Genomic DNA, 23824 nt, shown 5'->3' on the forward strand with positions numbered 1-23824 from the left:
GAGAGAGAGAGAGAAGGGAAACCGCGGCGCTTAAAGCGCGAGAGCTGCGAGCGCGGAGCGAGAAAAAGCGAGGGAAAATATAGACGTTCGTGCGGCGTCGGCGGCAAGCCGCGTGTCTGTACTGCTATACCTATATGCGCGGTATACGCAATTCTCTGTAAAATACATATAGATGAATTCGAGGCGAGAAGAAGGGAGGGGATGATATTAGTCAAAAGCCGTACGATATTCGCCGCCGCTGGGCGTGCATGCGCGAGGTTACATCGGCGGCGCGCCGCGGCAGAGCAGCGCAGCAGCACGAGGTGCCCCGGCCGTTGTCTGCCTCGAGCCGCCGCACCGCACCGCATTCGTCTTTTCTCTAGCCCACGAGGAGGACGGGACAGCATTGGCGCCGTTTCGGAGCAGCGCGCCGCAGTAGGCAGTAGCTCTTTTGCTTCCGAGGCGACAACAGCTCTCGGCTGCAGCTGTCGCGGCTATTCCACACACGCGAGTTAACGTTCGTAGTCCGGAGACACCGGCTCTCGGCGCCTGTCTACAAGCTATATATAAGTATAGGCGGTGAGAGTGAGCGAGTGAGAGAGAGAGAGAGAAAGAGAGCGACCGCATCACGCTCACGCAGCGCAGCAGCAGCAGCAGCAGCATCAGCGCGCTCCCCAGACTCGCACGCGCACAGTAACTCGCGAACGAGCGAGCGCGTCGGCCTAACCTCACTTTTGTCCCTGGGTCGCAGTCGGCGCTCGCGCTCACGGCTCACCTGCTCGCGCCTCGCCTCGCGAATCTTTCGGCTGAGCCGAGGCGGTGGCCGGGAAGCTGCTTGGGAGCCGGCACTACCATGAGGAGACCTGGCATACCTGGTCAGACAAGCCGGACAAGCCAGAGCAACAGCAGCGGTAGCAGCACCAGAACGACTCGCTCTCGCTGATCGGAGCAGGAAGCCGCCTCCGCCAGCCGCTGCCGCAGTGCTATGACGCCATTTTACTAACCTCCCGTGGCAACTCGTCATCGTCGTCGTCGTCGTCGTCATCGTCGCCGCCGCCGCCGCCGTCGTCGCCGCAAAAGCTCAAGAGGAGCTCAACGAGGCAGTCGCGGTGGGTTCTCGGGAGGTGCTCACCGCCGCCGCCGCCGCCGCCGCCGCAGCCACTGATAGCTCAAGAGACGGCTGAATCAGCCGGTCTCTTTTGGCTACTTGGTCGATACCCGCTCACCCGCAGCAGCATCTTACTAGTCGTCCTCGTCGTCCTTTCCACCTGCTACAGCCAGATTAGCGAGCCTCGAGGTACGTGCAAAATCTTCACTTTTTATCTCGAACGTCCTCGCGGGGCTTGGCTCCTTATAGCTCTGTCTCGATCGCTCCCTCTTCCTCTCCCTCTGTCCGTCTCTTTTCCTCTGTCTCTCTCGCTCTTTTTATCTCCCGGATACCCGTCTCGACGTACAGCCTGTGTCGCGCACTCACCGCGTGTCGTAACGACCGCCCTGATGCCGACCAGCTCATCCCCGAGAGCCGCCTGCTTCTTTTGTCCTTGCATTTTGATCGTTGTCAGTTAAAAAATAGCAGCAGGATGCCTCGATCTTCAACATTGCTCGCCAACTTTTCCGTTTTTTCACATTGCTGATTATCACCTTCTTCAACAAAGGTTTCTTTGTGTTTTTTTTTTATTATTTATAAATAAAATTCACTAGCCAATCGCACGCGTAGACACATCTTTTTTATCACATTTTACCATTCTTCTTCAAATTAAATTGAAAGTAAAAACAAATAAAAGAGTATTGTTATACTTGATTGTCATTTATTTCACAATCTTGAAATTAGCTCTCTTTTATTAACTTGTAATTTATACTGCTTATTTTTTTGTGTAAAAGTTTTTTATTCAAAAGTCACATTGCCAACCATAACTTATACTTAACCATCAATTTTTGGTACTAATACCTTATATAACATTTATGCAGAAAATTATTTAATTTATCATGTTTTTTAATTTTTTAGGTAATAGCGCTTTATCCATTATATGCTTACTATGGACGATGAGGATAGTGAAAATGGACTTGTGGATACATGGAGTTTATGGGAAGAAGCTTACTATAAAGATGCACCAATTGAGACATCCCTAGCACAAATCAACAACTCAAATGTTTGCTTGGATGAAATTGAAGAAAACAGAGAGGATTGCTTTTACTCTGTTTATTCTCAAGAATCTGATGGTAATGGCAATCCCGAAGCAAATTTAAAAAACGTCATTAAAGGAATTAAGGAAAATATTATCAATCAGTCGGAGGAAGACAAAACTGAATCACTTGATGACGAGGCTACTGAGCAAATTTCCCAATCCAATGAGACCACAGAAGAAAAAACGAATCAAACAGAAGAAAAAACGAATAAAACAGGAGTAAAAACCAAAATAATGGCAGAGTATGCGGAATACTTGGGCCTGCAACCTTCGTCGTCCAAGTCTCAGTGTAGCAAGTGTAATTCAGTGGAAAATGAGTCCTCGACTCCAACATCTAACTCTCATGAATGCAATTGTTCACCAACATCAACACCTCCTCCAGCGACTATCAACAGTTCTGAACCACCAGCTTGCAGCGAACCTGAATTACCTCTAGCAACTAACTGTGAAATACCATCTATTAGCAGTAGTCCTGCATTATCACCTACTTCTCGTTTTGAAGAATCTTCAGTTAGTGACACTGAAGAACCATCTGTTAGTAATTCTAAAGTTTTGCCTGTTTCCAACTCAGAGCAATCATCTACCCAGGATTCTGAACTTCCATCTACTAGTGATTGTGAAAAGCCGTCTACAAGTAACTTTGAAAAACCATCTACAAGCTATTACGAAGAAGCGTCTAGCAGTGATTTCGAATTACCATCCACTAGTAGGTGTAATTTACCTTCCACTAGTACCTGCAATTTACCACCTACCAGCAGCTGTAGTTTGCCATCTATTAGTAGTGCTGGTAAACAAACTCTTAATTTACCATCTACAAGTAGCTCTGAGGAACAAACTTTTAGTCTACCATCCACAAGTAGCTCTGAAGAACAAAATAAATCTAAACATTCTGAAATAACACCTACTTCACAAGCTTCAAATTTTAAACATTCTAGAAAAGTTTATTTATGTGCAGCATGTGAAACTTACTTTGAAAACTGGAATCTCTTTTTACACATGCGTGATGTACACAAACGTCATATATGTTTGTTTTGCCTTGGCATGTTTGGTCAAGCTGAGCGTCTGTCTTATCATTTATCAAAGAAGCACAGTGTTCCAGAAGAGACATTTCAATCTGTAGAAGATTTTTACAAAACCTACAAAGACTCCTGTTATATTGTTTGTTGTTCATGTGAAAAAATGTTCTCAGAGACAGACAATTTTTATGATCATGCCTGTCCTTCCGAAGAAAATCCAGAGCCAGTTCCAGAAATTTGTTCAGTGTGCAGACTAGTGGGTACTCACATGGAGACATGTAGTTTAGCTCCAGAAAAAAGTGTTGAAACTAACGTGGTACGGAATCCAGTGAACAGTTTAAGATCACCTCCTATTGAGTCTTCTGCTCCTGTTCAAGCCATAACCGGAGTAAGAAGGCATTCAAAAAGGACAATAAAACCTAATAGACTTAATGACGACGTTTATTTATATACTAAGTTAACTAAAAGAACTAAAACACGTAGTACGTCAGAAGTTTCTGAAATAAGTGAAAGTAACAGTAAAGATACACAAAAAGAAACATCGGTTGTTGAATCTAATGAACTTGAAGGTGATTCGTTGCAGGACACTGTTGCTCAAACTATCATGGAAGTTTCTACAAGTATAAGCTTAAACAGTAATCAGGATAATTTACATGCAAATAATATACTTAGGCAAAGCAACTATGAAGAAGTGGGTGAAATTAAATCATTAAATAGTGATAGTGCCAAGAACAGTTATGATAGTGTAACAGAAATAATTATGGAAGTTTCGCAATGTGTGAATAATTCTAGTAAAACAGCTAATACTGATAAAACAATATCCAATACAAACAGTTTAGTGAATATTGATGAATGTGGTGCGAATAAAGGTACGGTTGAATCAGCTGATCCTAAAAGTGAAGATGATGTAAGATTAAGTGAGGCAAATAATGAGCCTGTAGAAACCAAAGATTTTGGTATAGAAAATAACACGTTGAATGATGCACATGAAGACTCTAATTCAGACTCTGAATCTCAAGCATCTAGTAGTCCCAGTAGTCTTGCAAGTCAGCGAGTGGTAAGCCCTAACCATGAATTACAGGAAAGTCAAAGTGAAAATGAAGAAGATTCAACAACCATAGAACCAGAAAAAAGACCTACAACCAGTGCCACACCAGCGTCAGACAGAAGCTTAGTAATAAAAATTTGTACCAAAAATAATTCAGTGTTTTCCATCAGTAACCCGACTCCTTCAAGAAGAAACAGTACTGAAAATCACGATAGTTCGAGGGAGTCAGAAGAAAATAATAATGCTAACATGTCTGATAATAAAGCATCTGTACCTGAAGAAAATGAAGGTGAAAATAAAGATGAACAAAATAGTCATTCAGAGAATCATAAATTGGAAGTAAAAGATAATTCTGAAGATGAAAATGGTATCGGGGAAATCAGGATTGATTCGGACACTAATAAAACAACTGAGGATTCAATTAATCTTGACAATGTATCAAAAGAAAAAATTGAAGAGCAATCTGATGAACTAAATAAACAAGAGAACAATAAACTGGTAAATGAAAGTGAAATTTTTGATGGGATCCAGTTAGCAGAAGAAGAAATTCCAGTAGCTGATTTACCTGTGGATGATCTCTTGGAAAGCATGGAAATCGTAGATTTATTAAAGCGCTGTATTCAGGCAGTTTGTGCTGTTTGTGTTTACTGTAATCATGCTCGACATATAGCTGTTAATGGTAAACAATTAAGCCTACACATGCTTGCAGAACATAGGTTTCAGCCTCAACATCCAGCAATAATAATTCAAAAAGAACAATTTATATCAAAATTGAAAAAGTGCTTGGGAGACATAGAATCGTATTATTTTAATCTTGATTCTTTCAACAGCAAAGAAGGTACATACAGCATCCCAGATACAAGAACATACGAATGTTATAATTGTAGATTCGTTTCATCTGCTCACAAAGAATTATATTTGCATAATAGAAAAATGCATCAAAAAACAATTATAATATGTATAATGTGTAAATCAACTTTTTACAGTTACAGCGAATTGCTTTGCCATTTATGTCCAGGTGTGTATGCTGCAAATGTAAACATTGAGTACCGCTGTTGTCTATGCACATTGAGCAATATTCCATCAGCATTCAGGCTTATGGTTCACCTTCGTAAGCAACACCATGCCTGTGATGTATGCTTGGAATCAACAGGAAATCAACAACGCTTATCAAATCATGTGTGGAAGCATAAATTACATCACTTGTGTTACAGATGTGGTATAGCCTATAGGAATAAACCAGATATTACAAAACATCTATTTTGGAAGCATGGTACAGAAAGTATTGTGTGCAAAAAATGTTTGCAGAAAAAATGGCCTCATATTTATCATTTTTGCATTCCACCCACTGCTTTTGTCTGTGAAGAATGTGGCTCAAGTTTTTCAAGAGCTGTTGCATTAAAAGTCCACAAAAGAACTCACACTGGTGATTATCCTTATTCTTGTTCTGAGTGCACTGAGAAATTAATTTCTAAAAAACTATTAGCAAGACATGAACGAAATCACAGGGACCCTGCAACCTGGACACCCCCTCATGTGTCACCAAACTTAAATACTAACCAAGCCTCGACTGAAGAAGAAATTCATGTTGATGTTTGTAATATGGAAACTAAAGAAGATGAAGCTACCGAAGTTGCGCCTCAAGTCATACCTAAAGAGCCAGTAAAAAAAGTAGTCGATGTATATGATCTACCACCATTGAACTTATCATCTGACAGTGACAGTGAGGTTGAAGATGATAATATGAAAAATGACAAAGTAAATGGAGACGAATCCGATAAGACAGAAAAAGAATCAAGTGAAAAACCTGAAACATCAACATCCGAATCACAAATTGCTACTGCTGAGCCTAAAACTGATGTAATCGTTGAAGTTGAAAGAAATGAGGAGGAGAAAAAACAAGAAGAGCAAATAATGGATGGCATTTGGGACAATTTTAAATCATACACTGCTAGTCTAGAAAAACTAGATTCTTCAGCCAATGATCCAACAACTGACGTTAATTCATCAGAGCAAAAAGACAAAGACAATTCACCACAAGTTGCAGAAGAAATTGATCCAGAAATTCTTAGAAATATGGCATTAGCAGACCATGATTACTGTGTAATATATTCAGATAAAGTTGAGGAAGGAGAATCACCTAGTAAGATTCAATCAAAGACTGATGAGAATACTGAAATCAAAGAGAACACTGATTTTAAACCAGAAAGAACACCTTCACCTAGCATAGCTAAAGCGCAAAGTACAGAAAACCATTCACCCAAGAAAAAAGTCAAGTCTCCTAAAAAGAAGAAACAAAATGCTAGCACATCATCCAGTGACTCTTCTAGCGATAGTGATTCTAGCAGTTGTTCTTGTGGAACTAATTGCAGTTGTAGTAGTTCCTCATCTAGTAGCAGCTCTAGTTCTAGCAGTAGTTCAGATTCTGATAGTTCAGCTTCAGAAAGTTCGCCACGAAAGAAAAAGAGCAAAAAAGAAAAGGAATCAGTTCAGAAAGAGGACGAGTCAGTCCAAGTTGTAGAGGAAAATGCGCAGAACGATGCAGCTAAAACAAATGACGATACGACAAATCAAAACGAAGCTTCACATACAATAGCTGCTCCAGTGATACCAGTAGCACCAGTGATTCCAGTACAACTTGTAATAAGAGAATCTGATCTTGATACAACAGAAACTGACACTGATGAGGAATTTTATGACAAAAATCCTCAGCAACAGGCAAATAAACTGCTGGAAGAAAAACGTAACAAAATCATTGCATCTGCTGCGCCTAATTCTATGGATGTAACAATAACACCCGCTGTAAATAACGGCGTTATTGATACGGATGTAACTATGCATTCATCAGCTCCATCACCAATAACAGTCAATTCAGTAGAAGATGCACCAGTAAAAAGAAAAGTCAAAACGAGAAAACGAAAAAGAGGAGGTCGTGGAAGAGCACGTAATACTCAGAAAACTGTAGAATCAATAAAACTAAACATTCCAAAATCTATGTATCAGAAGAAAGGGCGAGGATCAAAATCTGCAGTTGCAAGAAGACATTCGGCTTCTAATTATACTTCAAGTTACCAAACATACGAAATGAATCAACGGACTTCCGAATCGTCTATGCTAGGAGCAAGTCAAAGCGTTGGAGGCAGTGGTTCTGAAACGGATGCGAAGAGGTCGTCTAAAAGAAAGCGTGTACCGAAGCGCTTCTATGGCGATTCTAGTGATGAAGAAAATCATAGACAGCAAATGTTGAAATGGAGAAGGGTTGATATACCGGCACCAGTCAATTCTCAACTACCATCGACAAGCACAACTTTCAGCTACAAGCAAACGCTTCAACAGCAGCAGCAGCAATTACTTCTACAGCAGCAGCAACAACAGCAGCAATTGTTATTACAACAACAACAGGAGCAACAGCAGCTTCTTATACAACAGCAGCAACAACAATTGCTCATTCAGCAACAACAATTGCAATTACAGCATGAACAACTGTTGCAGCAACAATATCGGCAAGAACAAGAGGAGGAGGCTGATGAGGAGGATGAAGAAGAAGAGGACGAAGAGGAAGAGCAGGAGGAGGAGGAGGAGGAGGAGGAGGAGCAGGAAGCAGAAGAGGAGGAGAACGATGAGGTTGAAGCTGAGCCAGAAGAAGAAGAGAAAGCATCGGCCGCACCAGCTTCAGGTAGCGACTCGAACGATGCAGCTGATAGCAGTAGTGACTCGAGCGATTCGGACAACGAAATTGAAAGTAAGAATGAAACCATAAACTCGGCATCTCAATCACACGCTAACTATTCGCAGTTGCAAACGCAAAACACAGAGCGTGCCAGTAATTTGTATTGCTACTGCCAATGCCCCTACGACGAGGTGTCCGAAATGATAGCCTGCGACGGGGATGATTGCCAGATCGAATGGTTCCACTTTGAATGCGTGGGCATCATGGTGCCGCCCAAGGGCAAGTGGTACTGTCCTGACTGCCGAAGAAAGCTGGATATTCCGGATGACGTTGAAGATTTCGCTAACGGATAGTACTAACTGGACGATGTCTTAACCGGACTAATAGTTATTTTCACTTTTTATCTGACCGGAGGCTCCTCGGAGAAAGAAAACAAAACGCTTAAAACGAGCGTACTCATGCTCGTTTCTTATCTTTCATTGCGCTTTTTGTCGAACGCAATGAAAAAAAAGATAGGAGAAACTAACTGAAGCAGCGAAAGCGCTACACTACGTATGCAGCGTTCCATGTTAATATTTTTCTTAATACCGACGTAATCACACACGCGTTTGTACATAAAACTTGTAAATACGCCCTAGAGTTTCTATGATAATGAACGAAGTAAGTTTTTGTGTAAATTTCTTTGTACTTCTTTTAATGATACATCAATGTAAATTTATATATTAGACAACGTAAATACACGAATACACGTACACTGACGCGCATACACAAGAATACAAACAAAAACGTACATTAACGAAAAGAGAAGGAGGGGGCTGTTCCGTCGTCGAAATTGTTTGCATCTAAATTTACTGTCGGCACTGCTGGCAGTGTCTGGGATTTTTATATTGAATCAAGGTGGGACGATCGTTTTTCGGGAGACGATACACAAATTATTTATCATAATCCTAGACAAGTGGCGCATGTTTTTGATAGTTATTTCAAATAATACAGCTTGGCCAGAGGATGCAATTTTTTTTTAGAGAGGTGCATTTTCTAGATTACTTGTTTTTCAGATTACAGGCTATTTCACGCATAATCAAATTAAGAGTGTAATCCTGTAACTATCGAATAAATAATCATCCGCATTATAAAATTACGGATTAACTTATGAAATTGAATATACTTTAAAGTAATTTTATAGTAGTGCACTATCTTTTTCAGAGACAATCTCTATATCTGGACAAGAGCTACGATTAATTTTTGTAACTGATACATTCTACGTTGCGCAGTATTAAACTTTAGAGCTTTACAGAGAATTGCTGAGCGTCAGCTGCCCTATGACACAATGAATTGTCCTTAGTTTAATAATGTCACCTGCTCTCCTCTTAAGCGCAACTAGAGCTTTGTAATTACGAAAATCTTTCAATTTTACTACACGGATGATTTGTACAAATTTGATCAAATAAATATAAAACGGTCATCAACTCCGCAAATTTGATTTAAATTATTAATTTATTTAAATATCGTGAAAAATTATTTTCACATGACGGCCAAGCCGTAATTATTTCTGTAGCAATAAAAGGCGAATTTCCTACGAGTTGATAAAATTAGCAAGATTTAAAGCGATGTGCGTTTTTTCGCTTTTTTTCTTTCCTTTACTTCCGCATTTATGTTGTACTTGAGCTTGTGCAAATTAATTTTTGTAATAATTGCGAAAGAATTTTCACGAGAGGAAAGTAAGCGTTCCAGAAATATTAAAATTTATTTGCACAACGATTTGACGAAAGAATCGTTCCTCGCTTTATTTTTTCTATTCTATTTTTTCGACGTTCCATCGTGAATTAAAAACATGAATTAATTGTCACTAACAGCTTAAAAAATGATTTGTACATAAATATGAAGAAAAAAAAAATATATATATATAGCTTTGTGAAAGCTTTGTTTTTACACGTACTAAAACTTCTTGATAATTCAATTTACATTAGAACTGTTGTGCAAAGAATTTTTTAGCCTGGATATATAGTTTTATTCGTTACGATCCAATGTTGCGCGAAAAAGCACAGTGCGTTTTTCAATGATTGGCTTTGTTCTGAAGAATTTTTGTTGTTAACGTATCTACATAAAATAGCTCACACGAGATCATTTTTCACTATTGTCAGCCCTCGTCTCCTTCGGCGATTCGATTCCCATAATGTTGGTGGTAAAATCTTTGTAAGATATACGCTGTATCATAAAACGATAATACATTATTCTAAAGAAGCCTAAAATTGTTTACTTATTTTCAATATCCCGAACATAGTACACGTTCCTCCTGCATATACTAACACTTGGTAACATTTTGAACACCTGTCCCGCTAAGTCCTCTACTTTCTCAGTCGTTGAAATATCCTTTTGAAATTCTTGTAGAATTAAGCGTTTAAGATCTTTTAGCGTTTCATGTTGGCTGGAAGAATTACCTGAAAATATAAAATGTCAAGCTGGCGCTAAAAAATTACATTCATTACTACGAGGTTATAAATAATACCGTGATGACTGTTTTCTTTAGATAATACATCGACTAATAGTTCCCTAGATAAACTGGGATCATCGGACTCCTCTAACTTGGCAAGAGTATGAAAAGCGTCTCGTAGATGCTTCATTAAAATACCAAAGGTCGGTCGGTGGTTTATGTACAATTTTACGAATTCTTCAAAATTTAGTTTTCTCTGAATTGTTTCAGTACTTGCGTGGTTCCGATACATTATTTCATTTATCAAATCGTCGCACTAATAAAGTACATTAACGTAAAATAATTGATAAAGATACAGATCAAGAAGTAACGCGTCGAAAAAATTACTTGATCCTTTGATGGATAAAATCCGATAGCTCTCATGAGAGTAGGCAGTAGTTGTACAGAAATTTCATCCTTAATTTGTCTAGCTTCCATAGAGTTTTCTCCTTGTTCCAAGATCTGCGCATAGACGAATAAATCTCGCATCTCGGTAAAAAGCCAACCAAATTTACCTCCATCTAGGAGTCCGTAGAATGGAGTTAATCCGACTCCACCCAATCTGTAAGAGATGTCTACGGATCTACATAATAAATTATGATGCGCAAGTTAAGGTCAAAATTATTCATCGACGAATTTGCTAAAGAGATCATTCGAAGCAATTGTATTACTTGAAATTAGTGTTCCACATTGATATGCAACGATCGTCACATCCCAGAGTAAAAAGAAAGCGACCACAACGGCTGATGCGCATCCATGAAATCTGCATTCAATATCAATTATGGTAAGTACATGGTACACAATAACTCGATGTAATAAATCATTCATTTAAATTTTTACTCCTCGCGGATGTCCCAGGACCCCGATTATTTTGAATGGATTCCCGTCTAGCGGTAATAATTGTAATCCTATTTCCTTGCTAGTGGCAAACAGTATGTAAATTGGCTCATCTTTTGTTTTCTCTGGTTCCTCTGCTTGACAAATCTATAAAATGACAAGAACTGTAAATATAAGGCATCGGATATTATCGTATAAAGTATACAATTTGCACGTGTACGCAGCAACAACCATTATTTTCTGTACTGGAGAACTGAATGTTGGTCCCAATACAGTGGCGCGCGTTTCCTTTGTAATGGAATCGATCAGTTTGAACTTGTACTGAAAGCAGTAGTTACATTTTTTAATTATAATACTATGCATATTGTACATGATTGGATGTAAAATGTTATCCTGCATCTACGTCTGAATTTGAAATGACTAGGAGCGTTTCTTCGCCCGATTGTGGATACCACGACATACTCAGTGGAACTTCGTCTCGCTCGATTCGACTAACTTGCATGATTACTAATCCTGGATCAGGATATGGCCCACTGTGGGAATGACGCAATGTACAATACACGTTTACTACTAGAAATTGTTAGTTACACTCAAATGGTGACCTTTTCTTCAAATCGTACTCGACCAGGTCTCGATCTTTCCCAAGAGACAGAAAGCGAGGGATCGCTTTGTTCTCCCGAGACAATGGACTAAATAAAAGACTTGCGATGGGCAAGTTATGCGACCGATATTTTCCAATAAAATCAAAATAATTGCTCGATGATTGAACATTCTCATTTCGTTTGAAAACCGCCACAGTCATGGAGTCATCGAAGTATGCCATATAATTCGAATACTCCGAAAAGGTAACTTCCAAAATAGCGTGGTTTGAATGTTTGTAAGGTAATGGGTCTAATGGTTCCAAAGTTTCCGGTCGAAGAACCCACATTGCACCGTTTTTAAGCGCACAGATCAATGCCGTACCTATGATTACATGTTATTCGATGACAACTGTACATTATTAGTATTATAACTAGTGTGCATAGTTGTTGCATATTTTAAAATCATAAATTATTTCAACCTCTAGGTGAATACTTAAGAACAGTAGCACGCGCATTTTTGGCATTTGTTTCTAAATTCGTGACATGAGTTATTTTTCCATTGGACGTTTCAGTTTTTAGGATCGACGATAAATTTGTTACGATTGAAATGTGCTTTTTCAATACCAGAAGGTGATTACGGTAGTTAAACAAAAACATTACTCCATTTTCATCAGCGACCACTAAATAGTCACTAGAATAATCAGATTAACAATTAATTCACATACATATGTTCATACGTATATTCATTGCCCGAATTAGTGGATGAAAACTACGCAAAAAAAACCTTTGGGGATGAACGTCTAAAGATGTTAAAGTTGATGCGAAATAATGAGATATCAAACGACCCGTCATATTCGAAACGTCCATCCGCATTAATTTTCCAGATGACGTAGCTGTATTATAAAATACAACGGTCAAATAGTACGGAAATTTGAAAAAAAAATATAGAAAAACATAAATTGCGCTGAATAATGCAATTTCAACAATATATGGGTACTGACCAACTATGAATTTATCAATGTACAACTCTTTACTTTCGACCGTAGCTTCACGAGGTGCTTGAAATTGATAAAACTTTTGTACAAACGCCAAACTTTTATTATCAAATGGCTCATTCATGCATTCCCTTAATTTAGGCTGTTTTTCGAGTTTTATTGTAACGTTTGAAGAAATTTCATCACGCGATGATTCATCTTGAATCTTTTTAAGTTCATCCTCCTTTCCATTACATATATTTTTTATTTGCCAGTCTTTTATGGGAGAATCATCTTTTATATTAATGCTGCATGTATCTACAAAAATTGTAAGCATATTGCATGCGCATATTAAACATTTTATCACGAATTCATTTGTAAAGCACGGTGATTTATTATAAATTACTGTCAATGTTTTTCGTGCCGTTCAACTGGAATTGATGACTAAAGGATATCGATGTAACAAAGTCTAATCCACAATCACGACACCAGTATAAAATTTTCAAATCACTATCGTAAAAGTTTACATCTCCGTGTGAATTTCCCGTAACTACCAAACTAGAGTTTATTGGAAAGATTTAATATTTGGATCTAATTAAAAAAAAAAAACAAAGTTCGATTCATATCTTACCTTTTGTAATTAACTATTTTCGTTATGTTCGATTTTTGCAATTTAATTGATTTAACGTGTTTTACTTGTTTTTTATTAGATATATCCATTTCATTAACGACATCCCATAGTAAAATGTATCCTGTATGAGGTTTCTTTTTTTTAGCTTTGAATAATTCTACCTTCGTAATTATTTAATTTGAAGAAATATTAACAACAAACCGTTTGATGTTCCAGTAAATACTTTTGTACTATTGAACACAAACGTAGTATTATTTAATATTCCAAATTCTTTCGAACTACTCGTAATGAGTGGATATTCTAAGCTTAAATTTTCACTATCCTCGTTCTAAATAGAAAATAAAAATTAACTGTTATAAAAATAAACTTTAAATATAACTTAGTGAATATTTTTTTTAAACGTTACTAACCCATGTAACGAATACAATCCTGTGATTTGTCGTAAGTACAAATAAATTCGGATTTTCATAACTGAAGCATATTTCCTTAACAGGATCACCTTCTATTTTGGTCAATTCTACTATAGCTATAATTGTAGCTTATATTTAAAAAAATATTCATGTGTAAGTGTTTAAAGTTATACTGTTATCAAATATATACCATTGTGATTTTTTCGCCCAAATGTCCATAACCAAAGCTTCACTAATTGAACAGTTTCATTGCCTACAGTAACAAAATACTTTGCATTGATACTTAAAGCTGTTGCTGTTAATCTACTTTTTCCGTGAGGATTGTATAACGTGTAAGTTGGTGCTCTGGACCGAGATTTATAAACATATTACGGTGTAAATATGTAGTATTTAGTCGAGTTATAATTTTATTGAGAAAGAAATGGCATCATTAAGAACAATTAAAAATTGGTTTGACTTTCAAACAAAAGTACCTGTTTGTTGTGTTCCAAACAACAACAGTAGAATCTTCACCATAATCTGCAGTCAGAAGCCATTTCTCTGATTGATCTATGGATAAAGCTCGAACGCGATCACTCTAAAATAGATCAGTTTACTGATTAAAATGAAATTAATTATGTACATTGCAAATACCAACGTGTCCTTGAAGAGTAAACATTTCTCGTGAATTGTAATCATAGAACACAGTCACGTTTGTCGATGCATATACAACTATTGAACGATCTTTTCTTCCGAGATTGATAACTGGCACATCGGGATTGAACCCGAATATCCATTGTAAGTTCTTACATTAAAACAAAAATTATTTCGTTTTTAATTATGAAAAAAATTTTAACGTGTACTATATAAAGTTACTACTGACAAAGGGCGTTGGCGACAAATCGTCATGATTATCTAAGTGAAAATCACTGCTAAAACTTTCAGAAATTGACTCTTCAACACAAGAAAAAGACATATTTTATTCTTTTTAAAGTGAGCAAAATTAATTTTAAAGGTTAGCAATTAACAAACTAATTATTGTTATGATGTAGAAAAAACGAGTGGTAAATTTTGCTGCAACTTCAGTTGGATAAAAATAAATTGTTGTTTTTAAAATAAAATAATAACTACCAATATCTGTACTCGTAATTGAAAGCATAATACTAAATTTATAAGAAAATGCTTTTTAACTATTAATAAAGACAAACATTTTTTGTGCCAATATTTTATTATTGATTAGAAATAACAATTGTTTTAGAAACATCAAGTTTCCGTAAAACATGATTTGCAATTAAAATCGTATAAAAATTTTATAAGCGTGATGTTAAACGTACATTCAAAACTTTTTTAAAAGCTAGTCAATCACGCATAGTGAAGTTTCTGAGCTTCATTATTATTGTAAATACTGTACAAAATATAGAACTTAAAATGACTCTCTTACAATTGTTTCGTTTGAAAATTATAAAGTAATAGTATTTTTTCTCTTTTTACACTCTTTACAAAAGCTTTTGCAAATTGGAATTCTTGATCTACTTAAAGTTGCCCCTGTAAGCAATAAATTCGAGCTGCTTCTTTAGAATGTCCGCAATATAATTCACGATGTTACGAAACATCGAAGTACACTTATTCGTAAGAACGGATGTTAAACTCTTTAAGTCGTTTAACTGCAGCAGCTCTGAGGTTTAGGGTCCATTCCAGATCTTTTCGTTATATTTACACGAGTAAATTCTTCAGCAATCGTAGGATGAATTCCGACGGTAGACTTCAGAAGTGGGAATGTTAAATTACACCTGTTATACAAGTATTAAGAATTATTATTATAATACAGTTATAATATAAAAGAATGTAAATTTGTATGCATTCGACTTACTTAATTGCTGTAGCAAATCCTTGAATAACCTCGCCTGCATTAGGGCCAACAAAGTGCAAACCAAGAACTTTTTGATCATTATTTCGCAATGCAACCACTTTCAGGTAACAGCGACTATTATCTTTTTGTGGAACGAAAAATTCTGTTGGTTTATAATAAGCATGGTAAATTTCGATACTATCTTCTCCATGTATTGCTATTGCTTGCTCTTCACTGAGTCCAACACAGCCATATTCAAGAGGACTGAACACAGTCGTAGCAACGTTCGTGTAATCCATTAGTTCTGTTGCATTTCCATACAGTCTTTTAGCTAATAATTTACCAGCATGGATTGCTACCGGTGTAAGTTCCGGTTTTTTCTATTAAGATAATAATGGATTTTAGAAACTTGGAATAAATAAAAAAAAAATTGATAATAAAACATGGTTTGAGCTTACGTGCAATACGTCTCCGACAGCATAAACATGTGGTACATTAGTTTGTTCATTCAGAGCATCAATTTTTTCATTTTCAGGAACAACGAAGACGCCTGCATTTTCTAATTTCAAATCTTTTGTGAGAGCTTTGCGCCCGATTGCAAACAATACTGTGTCATAGACATCTTTATGAATTTGACCATCCTACAAATAATTAATACTCGTTAGTTAGTTTGTTCTGAATAAAAATAATTAAAATATGCTAAAAATATGTTTAAACAATACCTTATCCACCCAGTGCACAAGAATGCTTCCATCTGCTTGCTTTTCTAAAGCTTTAGGTTTAGCTTGGTAAATAAAGTGGACGCCGCGAGTTTCCATTTCTTCCGCAATAATGTTCGCCATTTGCTGATCAAAACCTCTAAGGATAATAGAACGCACCATTATTGTAGCATCATACCCTAATCCATTCAAAAATCCTGCACACTCTAAACCAATGTCTATAAAAAAGTTCAGGAAACATTTCTTTCAATGTATATTTTGAATCAAAATTATTTAATTTTTAACATGAAAGGATACATCCAGCACCAACAACAAGAGTTTTTCCTGGTGGCTTGCTTAAGCTGAAAATATCATCACTAGTGATACCATATTCCACAGCACCAGGAATATCTGGGTAATTGGGTCTACCACCAACAGCAATAAGAACATTCTTAGCAGTGACAACTTTTTCTTCTCCATTCTTCATAATACCTCCAATAGTGTGTGGATCTTTAAAGTAACCAAGTGCATTGATGTATTCAACTTTCCTGAAAATTGCAAACGTATTGATATTTTTAACTGATTCGTGCAATAATAAAAATTATTTCAATCAAAAGCAATGTTTCCAATAACTTACTTATTTCTAAGTTCTACTCTGGTAACCCAGTTAACAGATTTAACATGATTCTGCACAGCAGTTGTTAAAGCCTCCCAATCAATTTTAACAGATTTGACTTCAGGTATTTGCCATCCAAATGCAGTGGCTTCCTGAAATTGGGTTTAGAAAGAATTTTAATTAAATAACGAGCCAGTTTGAAACATTATGCGTGTGAGAAAAAAAATCTTACGTGCACTGCTTCTCCAAGTAAGGCAGCTTGGTGCATCAATTTTTTTGGTATACAGCCCACATTGACGCATGTTCCACCTAAGCCCCATTTGGTTCCTTGAGGAGATGGTATTACGTAGTCAAAAACAGCTACCTTAGCTCCAAGTTCGGTTGCTTGCTTAGCAGCAGCTAAGCCACCTGATCCTCCTCCCAAGACTACCAAGTCGTACTGGTACTGATCTGCTGATAAAAAAAAATTGTTAAGTAATCATGAATTTATACAAAAAAATTTTTTTACAACACTCTCAGATTATCGATTTTGAGCTTTGAGTTATGAATCATGCACTTAAAATTGAATAAATAAAATAGCTCCAAAATACGTTTTGGAGGAGATGAGAGAATGCATAAACAAGAGAAGAACGAAGAATGCGAGATGTACAAACTTGGTGATTCCATGATATCGCAAAACAAAGCGCTCGTTACGAAGATGACTTTGGCGAAACGACGTAACATAATTTATGTATAAACAATTATGCTCTGCTTATTTATCACGGGCAGAAAGTGACGTGGAAGAGTTTCCACTCATTGCGCGATAGCGCGTCACGTTTAAATCGGCAACGCTCTATAGCGTAAGCGATGGTAATACTATTCGGACAATATACGTTCGTGAAGCTTCTGTTAATATAATTCCGCGGAAACTCACCACGAGAACCGGGGGAAAAATTGGAGTGAACGAGCGAACATAACCTAAGCGGTCGCGTAGGTGTAAAACGCACGTCTGCTCTTTCTGATAAGGAAACCGCTTATCGCGCGGCTGATCTGACTAACGCACTGTTGCAGTAGTATGAGGCAATAGCTGCTACTTATAAGAATTGAAAGGTTAGCGAGTGCTCAGACGATGTGAGTGCGAGCTGAGAATACATGCATCACATCGATCGCCTCAAGTGTTATTTTTACGTAATAACGCGCTCGCACTTGGCTAAGTGAATACGCGGTTCGCAACGGTAACACTAGCATGAAATCGGAGCAGAGATATATGTGATGTCGAGGAGAGAGACGAAGGAGAAGTGGAGCGCGCACGGTTAGAACACCATTGCAAGACAGCTGCGAGAAAGAATAAAAAAAATATTAGTCAACTCACTGGAGAAAAAGGCGTACATAACCTGGCCAAAGACTCGAGGGCCGGTTCTAGTTCGCGTCAAGTCGAGTAACTTGCCGGTCGACCTGCGAGCCGACGACGTCAGGATGAGCCTCGGCAGCAGTGTCAACGTCGTCATGATTCGGCGCACGTTCCGCGGCGGCGGCGGCGGCGGCGGCACAGAGATAGACAGACCGACCGACCGAGACTCTTCCCGCGAACGATTATACTTTGCCGATTCTATATGTAACTGCTGCGGATTCGCGCGTGTGCGCGAGCACCAGTATACTAGTGTACGTGCGCGAGTCACCGCCGGCTAACTCAGCGCGCCCACCTCTCTCTATCTCGCTCTCCCACGATCGCGCAATCCTCGTTTCGCCAAGGCTGACAGTGCCTCGAGGCTATTATATGCGCGATCCGCGCGATTTTTTGCTCTCTTGCCACAAGACTCATACAGCTAATAGCGATTTTAATCATTTCCTATACTCTTGGTTTTGAGGCTATAGCCATTGCTGCGGAACTGTAGCACACACACACACACATCGCGTCGAGCGCCCCTCTGCCGGTGATGCTCCGATAATAAGAGCTGCAGTTCTCGTCGCGAGGAGAGTATAGTACGGCGAATTCAAGCGACGGTAACGGATTAAATCAGCAGCATGCGCTCGATTTTGATAACAGGATGCAATCGCGGACTGGGCCTGGGTCTGGTGAAAAACCTGGCCAAGTCGAGCAACCCGCCGGAGGTGATCTTCGCCACGTGCCGAGACGCGAAGAAGGCCGCGGTGAGTCGCTCCCGCTCGCTTGCTTCCAACACGCTTATAAGTATATACGCTGAATTCCTCTCGATTGTACACACCTATACTATATAGGCGGCTTATCTAGGCTAGATCATCGACTGTTGAGCGATCTGGCCGACGAGATAGCGCAAAAGAATTTACGTAATAACGAGAGTATGTATAATATGTGGACGAGGTACAATATATATCCAGCAAGAATCTCAAGATTCTCTCGGCTCGAAGAGGCTATAAACTCACCGATGGGCGGCATCTTTGTTTTCTCTTTAAAAAGTCGATTGAAACGCGCACAGGGCAAGGAGACTCTTCGCGCTGCTCACTCCGAGAGTTATACTGCACCGGGGATAAGATATACGTGGGCGTCACTCGCGTGATTCGTGCTGGAAGCCCCAGGAAGGTCGGATTCGAAAGTACACTTTTTGTCGAAAGAACGAGCGGCTGCGCGATCCTTCGCCTGTGACGGTCGAGTGTTGACTGGAATACTGACGCCACGTTAACCTTATAAATGAGCTACTGCCATCTGCACATGCCGAGTGTGCGGAGCGGGAGTCTAAACTCCTAAGTACTCCTACTCCGGCGCAGCGCGACGACGGTGTGGATTATTTTGCGGCCAGTCTTTTTGAAAGTCTCTCGCCTGTGATCTTATTGTTTTTTTTTCTACTCTGTTTCCATTACGATCTCGGACTGTACAGGCCGTAACACTTGGGCTTTGTTAAATTTTGTAGAGCAGTTATCCGATTGTTGCGCAACCTGCCGACACATCGCCATACGTACAATACACCCAGTATAATAACGACGCGATGACGAGCTGATTTTTTCCTAGCACTTCTAGCACAATCTATATTGCAGTTTTCCATCTCCGACTGATGAAACACGTGCATCCGGTTATCGCTGACATGGATAACCCATATCAGTTGGATTGATGGGTCGATATTTCGTTTTGCGAGTTTGGCCAATGTATGGCAGAAATTTTAACTGGAGCAAGCGAAATTGCTAGCAGAAAATGGCAAAATCATGCGACGTTCTAATCATTTTTGAAAACTATGTCGTCATTGTAAAATTTTTCAGGCAAAATCGTTGGTTCTACAAATAGATTTAAGTAGATAATTCCGGACATGGTCAGCCGCGCGTATATTTTATTCTTTTATGAGCAAGTTTATGACGCTCTTTTTTTCTACAGTTGAATTTTAAAAAACAATCTGAAAAATATGGCACAGTGTTAATGTTTACATAAGAGTCTAACTCTTTTTATAATACGGAAGCTGAAAAAAGAAAGTTCTAAAAGAGCAAATTATAAAATGCTCAAGTTCACGGATAACTACACTCCTTGAGTCTCTACTTATTTCTGGATTGGAGGCGTTTCGCATACATAGATATATACTTATACATATATATATAGTACGTTACATTGCGTGAGAACGGATCAAGGATAGACTAATATTTGAACGGTCATTTTGTAACAGATACGCGTTCAGTGAACCAAATTGTAACTTATAGTTACAAAAATGCACAATTGAACTATACTTTTGAATATAAATTGGATGATAGCATATATAGTGCGCGACAGATTCAAGAAATTACTATTTATTCAGAGGTATATACTCACGTAACGATGCTTCAATTATTTTTTCTGATTGGATTTCAGACTTTACATTTTCTGAAATCTCGCTATTCAAGTCATCTCGATTTTCCACTTCTCTGCCCGACTCTAACCATTTGTTTTGCGCTTTTTCTGCTGACTCCGGTTTTGACAAACCGTTTTCTACTTGTATAGGTGTGCCTGAAAAAAATAGTTTATCGTGCTTAAAAAGTAAATTATAAGTATGCAGTCTAGATTTTTAAACCAAACAAAACGTACGAGTTTCCATTTTACAATAGATACTTTTCTTAATGCATTAAAATTTTATATTGTTTCATGAATTTGACATTTACTAAAATTTGGTTACATTCATAAGAAAAAATGACTGTCATCGTTATCGGATTAAGGCGATACAATCGCATAAAAATAATATATATTCAAATTGCTTGTATGATTTTTCAAAATGAACATTGAGCTTTAAAACACACAAAAATAGGGAAATACATATTCCAAACGACATTTCCTATAGCAAACGGTCAATAATAAGGTCTCTTTCTCTGTTGTATTCTTTCTGTATGATATGATGAATAAAATATACATAAATGCGCCCTGAACTTGAATGTGTACTGGAGGTCGAAAAGTTACGCCAATGATTTAATAAAATATTCTAACAGTATTACGTGTGCATATAGCTTAGCAATAGATTCATAAAATCTATATAATTTTTTTGTTTAATATTTATATAAGTATAATACAGTTTATACTGATTTTGGTTCGTATGTATAAATGCATTGTGAAGGAATAAATCATAATATAAGTGTAACATCTTATATATTTTTCATGCATACACGAGCCTTTGTAGCTGCAAACACACGCATCTGTCACTTTTATACCCCGGCTACTTTCACAATTAACATACTTTAGCTTACTTTACGATCTTTACACGCGAATTGATATAACGTATTTTTAAAGTTGAAGTTTATCCTAAACGGAAAAAATCCGAAGTCTCAATATTATCATCAACATTAGAATACTACTTTTATTTACGTCTTTTTATATTTGTCTATTGATTTTTCACATTTTTCAAAAGTACATACATATTCATATAATGCGTAGGTATAATATGTACAGTCATACGTTTTTCACACACACACACACGTCATTAATAAATCGTTGTCTGGCAAAAGTAATCATATTTTAAATGCCAAGGAAAATTATCACGACACGTACATACGTGCGAGAAAGAGCGAAAAAATGATGAAAGCATATATTTATGTTAGACTATATTAAATTGATTAAAATAATGAAAACTTGTATAGTATAATTTTTTTTAAATATTATTCGACTGCTTTCTTTGTACGTGATATTACAATAATAAAAAATTCTAAACTTACGGTCATCTTTTACAGTTCCATTGAACATTGTATCTTTTGGTTCATTTTCGTCTTCGGAATCTGAATTCAGTGTTGAAGATTTACTTCCGCACAAACCACAAAAACCTTTTTTCTGTTCACGATGTTTCATAGTAATTAGTACATAAATCACGTTGGCATCTTATTGAACGAAAGAGTATTTGTAACAAAAATGAGTCTTCGTCTAGCAATTCTCCAAATTCAGTTGAGGTATCTTGTGACTTGTAGGTAGATAAATTTGATCGCATTATTTGATAATGAATACGTGCATTTTACTGTGCACAAGCCGATATTCGTAATCTATTACATGAACCTTTTGGTCGGACAGTATAACAATTTTATAATTTTGATAGATTAAGATTTTATTAACTTTCCTACGCGTTTTATTACAATCACAAAATTAATTTTTATTATCAATTTATTTGACGATTAACATTATTAAAAAATGTAACAGGCGTGTATATGATTCCCGATATGCAGTAAAACGTTTAATAGGCAAAAAAAAAAAAAATTAGAACAAATCCAGAAGCACCTGGTGTCAGGTGTGTAACTTTGGTGATATCCACAACAAAACAGACTTTAAATGAGCAATGGACGTTCCATTGATCCACTTTCTTCAATTATACCGACTGCGCGGTTGTGTGCGCGTATAAGTATATGGATCCATATATTGATTGCGCGATAGTGCGTCATTGGCGTAACTTTTTATTAACTATCAAGATTTTTTTAAATTTTGATTTGATTATGTCGTTTCCTTTTTTCTACCGTCTTTTATAAATAGTATGTTATTATTTTCAGGAACTTACTGATCTTGCCAATGAAACCAAAAATATTCATATTATTGAAGAAGGTAAACACATGAATTAAAAAATTATTTTTAACAACACATACAGAAAATAAAATAGAATATACTTTTTTTCACAGATTTAAATAATACGAGCCAGTACCCAAGTATAGTTAAGCAAGTTCAAGATAAAGTAGGAGATTCTGGGCTGACAGTTTTATTTAACAATGCTGGAACATCTACTAAATTTGCCAGGCTTCCTCTGGTCAAAGAAAAGCAACTTATTGAATCATTTAGAATTAATACAATTGTTCCTATTCTCTTAGCAAAAGTATGTATTTGTTTAACTGAATCAATGAAATATTTTTGTTTTGATATGTTGATATAATATTTTTAACTGATGTACTCAAAAAAACAGGCATTCCTACCTTTACTGAAAAAAGCTTCAATTGCCAATTCAAACAATGAGGGTATGAGTATTTTCAGAGCAGCAATTATAAATATGTCTTCAATTCTTGGAAGCATAGAAGACAATGATACTGGTGGATTTTATCCTTATCGGTGTAGCAAAGTTTGTATCCTCTTGACTTATACGTTGATTGATGTGTATTCAACATATCCAATAAAATAATTACAAATTTTCAGGCTGCTGTGAATGCTGCAACAAAGTCAATGAGTCTTGACTTAAAGAAAGATAACATCTTGGTTGTATCTTTACATCCTGGATGGGTCAAAACAGCAATGGGTGGACCTAATGCTCCAACCGATGTAGATACGTGTATAAAAAACATTCTCACAACTTTAAAATCTCTTTCAGAAAAGCATACAGGTGCATTTCTTCAATACGATGGTAAAACAATACCATGGTAGACCACTATTATGCTTTAAGTTTATACGATACAGTTGTACAAAAATGAATAAACAGTAAAAAAAAATATAATGTTTGGAAAAATCTTAATGACA

The 23824-nt window shown here is 37.3% G+C and overlaps 4 protein-coding genes across 15 annotated transcripts; 2 read left to right on the forward strand and 2 right to left on the reverse strand.

Moving 5' to 3' along the window:
* The first annotated feature begins 263 nt into the window (after positions 1-263).
* On the forward strand, positions 264-10148 carry LOC100119368. The gene is made up of 2 exons (XM_003425357.5): positions 264-1276; positions 1985-10148. Exon 2 carries the CDS (start codon positions 2007-2009, stop codon positions 8250-8252), a length of 6246 nt encoding a protein of 2081 aa, XP_003425405.1. The 5' UTR covers positions 264-1276; positions 1985-2006; the 3' UTR covers positions 8253-10148.
* LOC100119400 (cilia- and flagella-associated protein 251-like) lies at positions 9619-14839 on the reverse strand. 3 transcript variants are annotated; one of them, XM_031923047.2, is made up of 20 exons: positions 14665-14839; positions 14440-14586; positions 14276-14379; positions 13993-14147; positions 13803-13918; positions 13594-13720; positions 13393-13513; positions 13168-13319; positions 12789-13079; positions 12572-12680; positions 12267-12478; positions 11809-12169; positions 11669-11739; positions 11412-11527; positions 11210-11353; positions 11041-11132; positions 10718-10952; positions 10406-10646; positions 10207-10337; positions 9619-10104 (listed from the first exon to the last, which is right to left on the reverse strand). In XM_031923047.2, the coding sequence occupies exons 1-20, from the start codon at positions 14755-14757 to the stop codon at positions 10021-10023; spliced, it is 3102 nt and encodes a 1033-aa protein (XP_031778907.1). In that variant the 5' UTR covers positions 14758-14839; the 3' UTR covers positions 9619-10020. The 3 variants fall into 3 exon arrangements, with proteins under 3 accessions (XP_031778907.1, XP_008202124.1, XP_031778908.1); XM_008203902.4 differs by having other exon boundaries at positions 11438-11527; positions 11610-11739; XM_031923048.2 differs by lacking the exon at positions 14665-14839 and having other exon boundaries at positions 11438-11527; positions 11610-11739; positions 13993-14055; positions 14440-14531.
* Positions 14840-14990: 151 nt separating this feature from the next.
* Positions 14991-22656, reverse strand: LOC100119442 (thioredoxin reductase 1, mitochondrial). Of its 10 annotated transcripts, none has more exons than XM_016987070.3 (9): positions 22060-22656; positions 20693-20866; positions 17177-17394; positions 16966-17096; positions 16647-16876; positions 16353-16567; positions 16089-16271; positions 15652-16010; positions 14991-15571 (listed from the first exon to the last, which is right to left on the reverse strand). In XM_016987070.3, the coding sequence occupies exons 1-9, from the start codon at positions 22187-22189 to the stop codon at positions 15442-15444; spliced, it is 1770 nt and encodes a 589-aa protein (XP_016842559.1). In that variant the 5' UTR covers positions 22190-22656; the 3' UTR covers positions 14991-15441. The 10 variants fall into 10 exon arrangements, with proteins under 10 accessions (XP_016842559.1, XP_016842558.1, XP_032453530.1 ...); XM_016987069.3 differs by having other exon boundaries at positions 17177-17397; positions 22060-22646; XM_032597639.1 differs by lacking the exon at positions 22060-22656 and adding an exon at positions 20945-21200.
* Positions 18575-23798, forward strand: LOC100119504 (C-factor). The gene is made up of 5 exons (XM_001603217.5): positions 18575-19074; positions 22876-22927; positions 23002-23192; positions 23280-23432; positions 23507-23798. The coding sequence occupies exons 1-5, from the start codon at positions 18949-18951 to the stop codon at positions 23729-23731; spliced, it is 747 nt and encodes a 248-aa protein (XP_001603267.2). The 5' UTR covers positions 18575-18948; the 3' UTR covers positions 23732-23798.
* Positions 23799-23824: the final 26 nt, after the last annotated feature.

Source organism: Nasonia vitripennis, chromosome 2, assembly GCF_009193385.2.
Source record: "Nasonia vitripennis strain AsymCx chromosome 2, Nvit_psr_1.1, whole genome shotgun sequence".
NCBI lineage: Eukaryota > Metazoa > Arthropoda > Insecta > Hymenoptera > Pteromalidae > Nasonia > Nasonia vitripennis.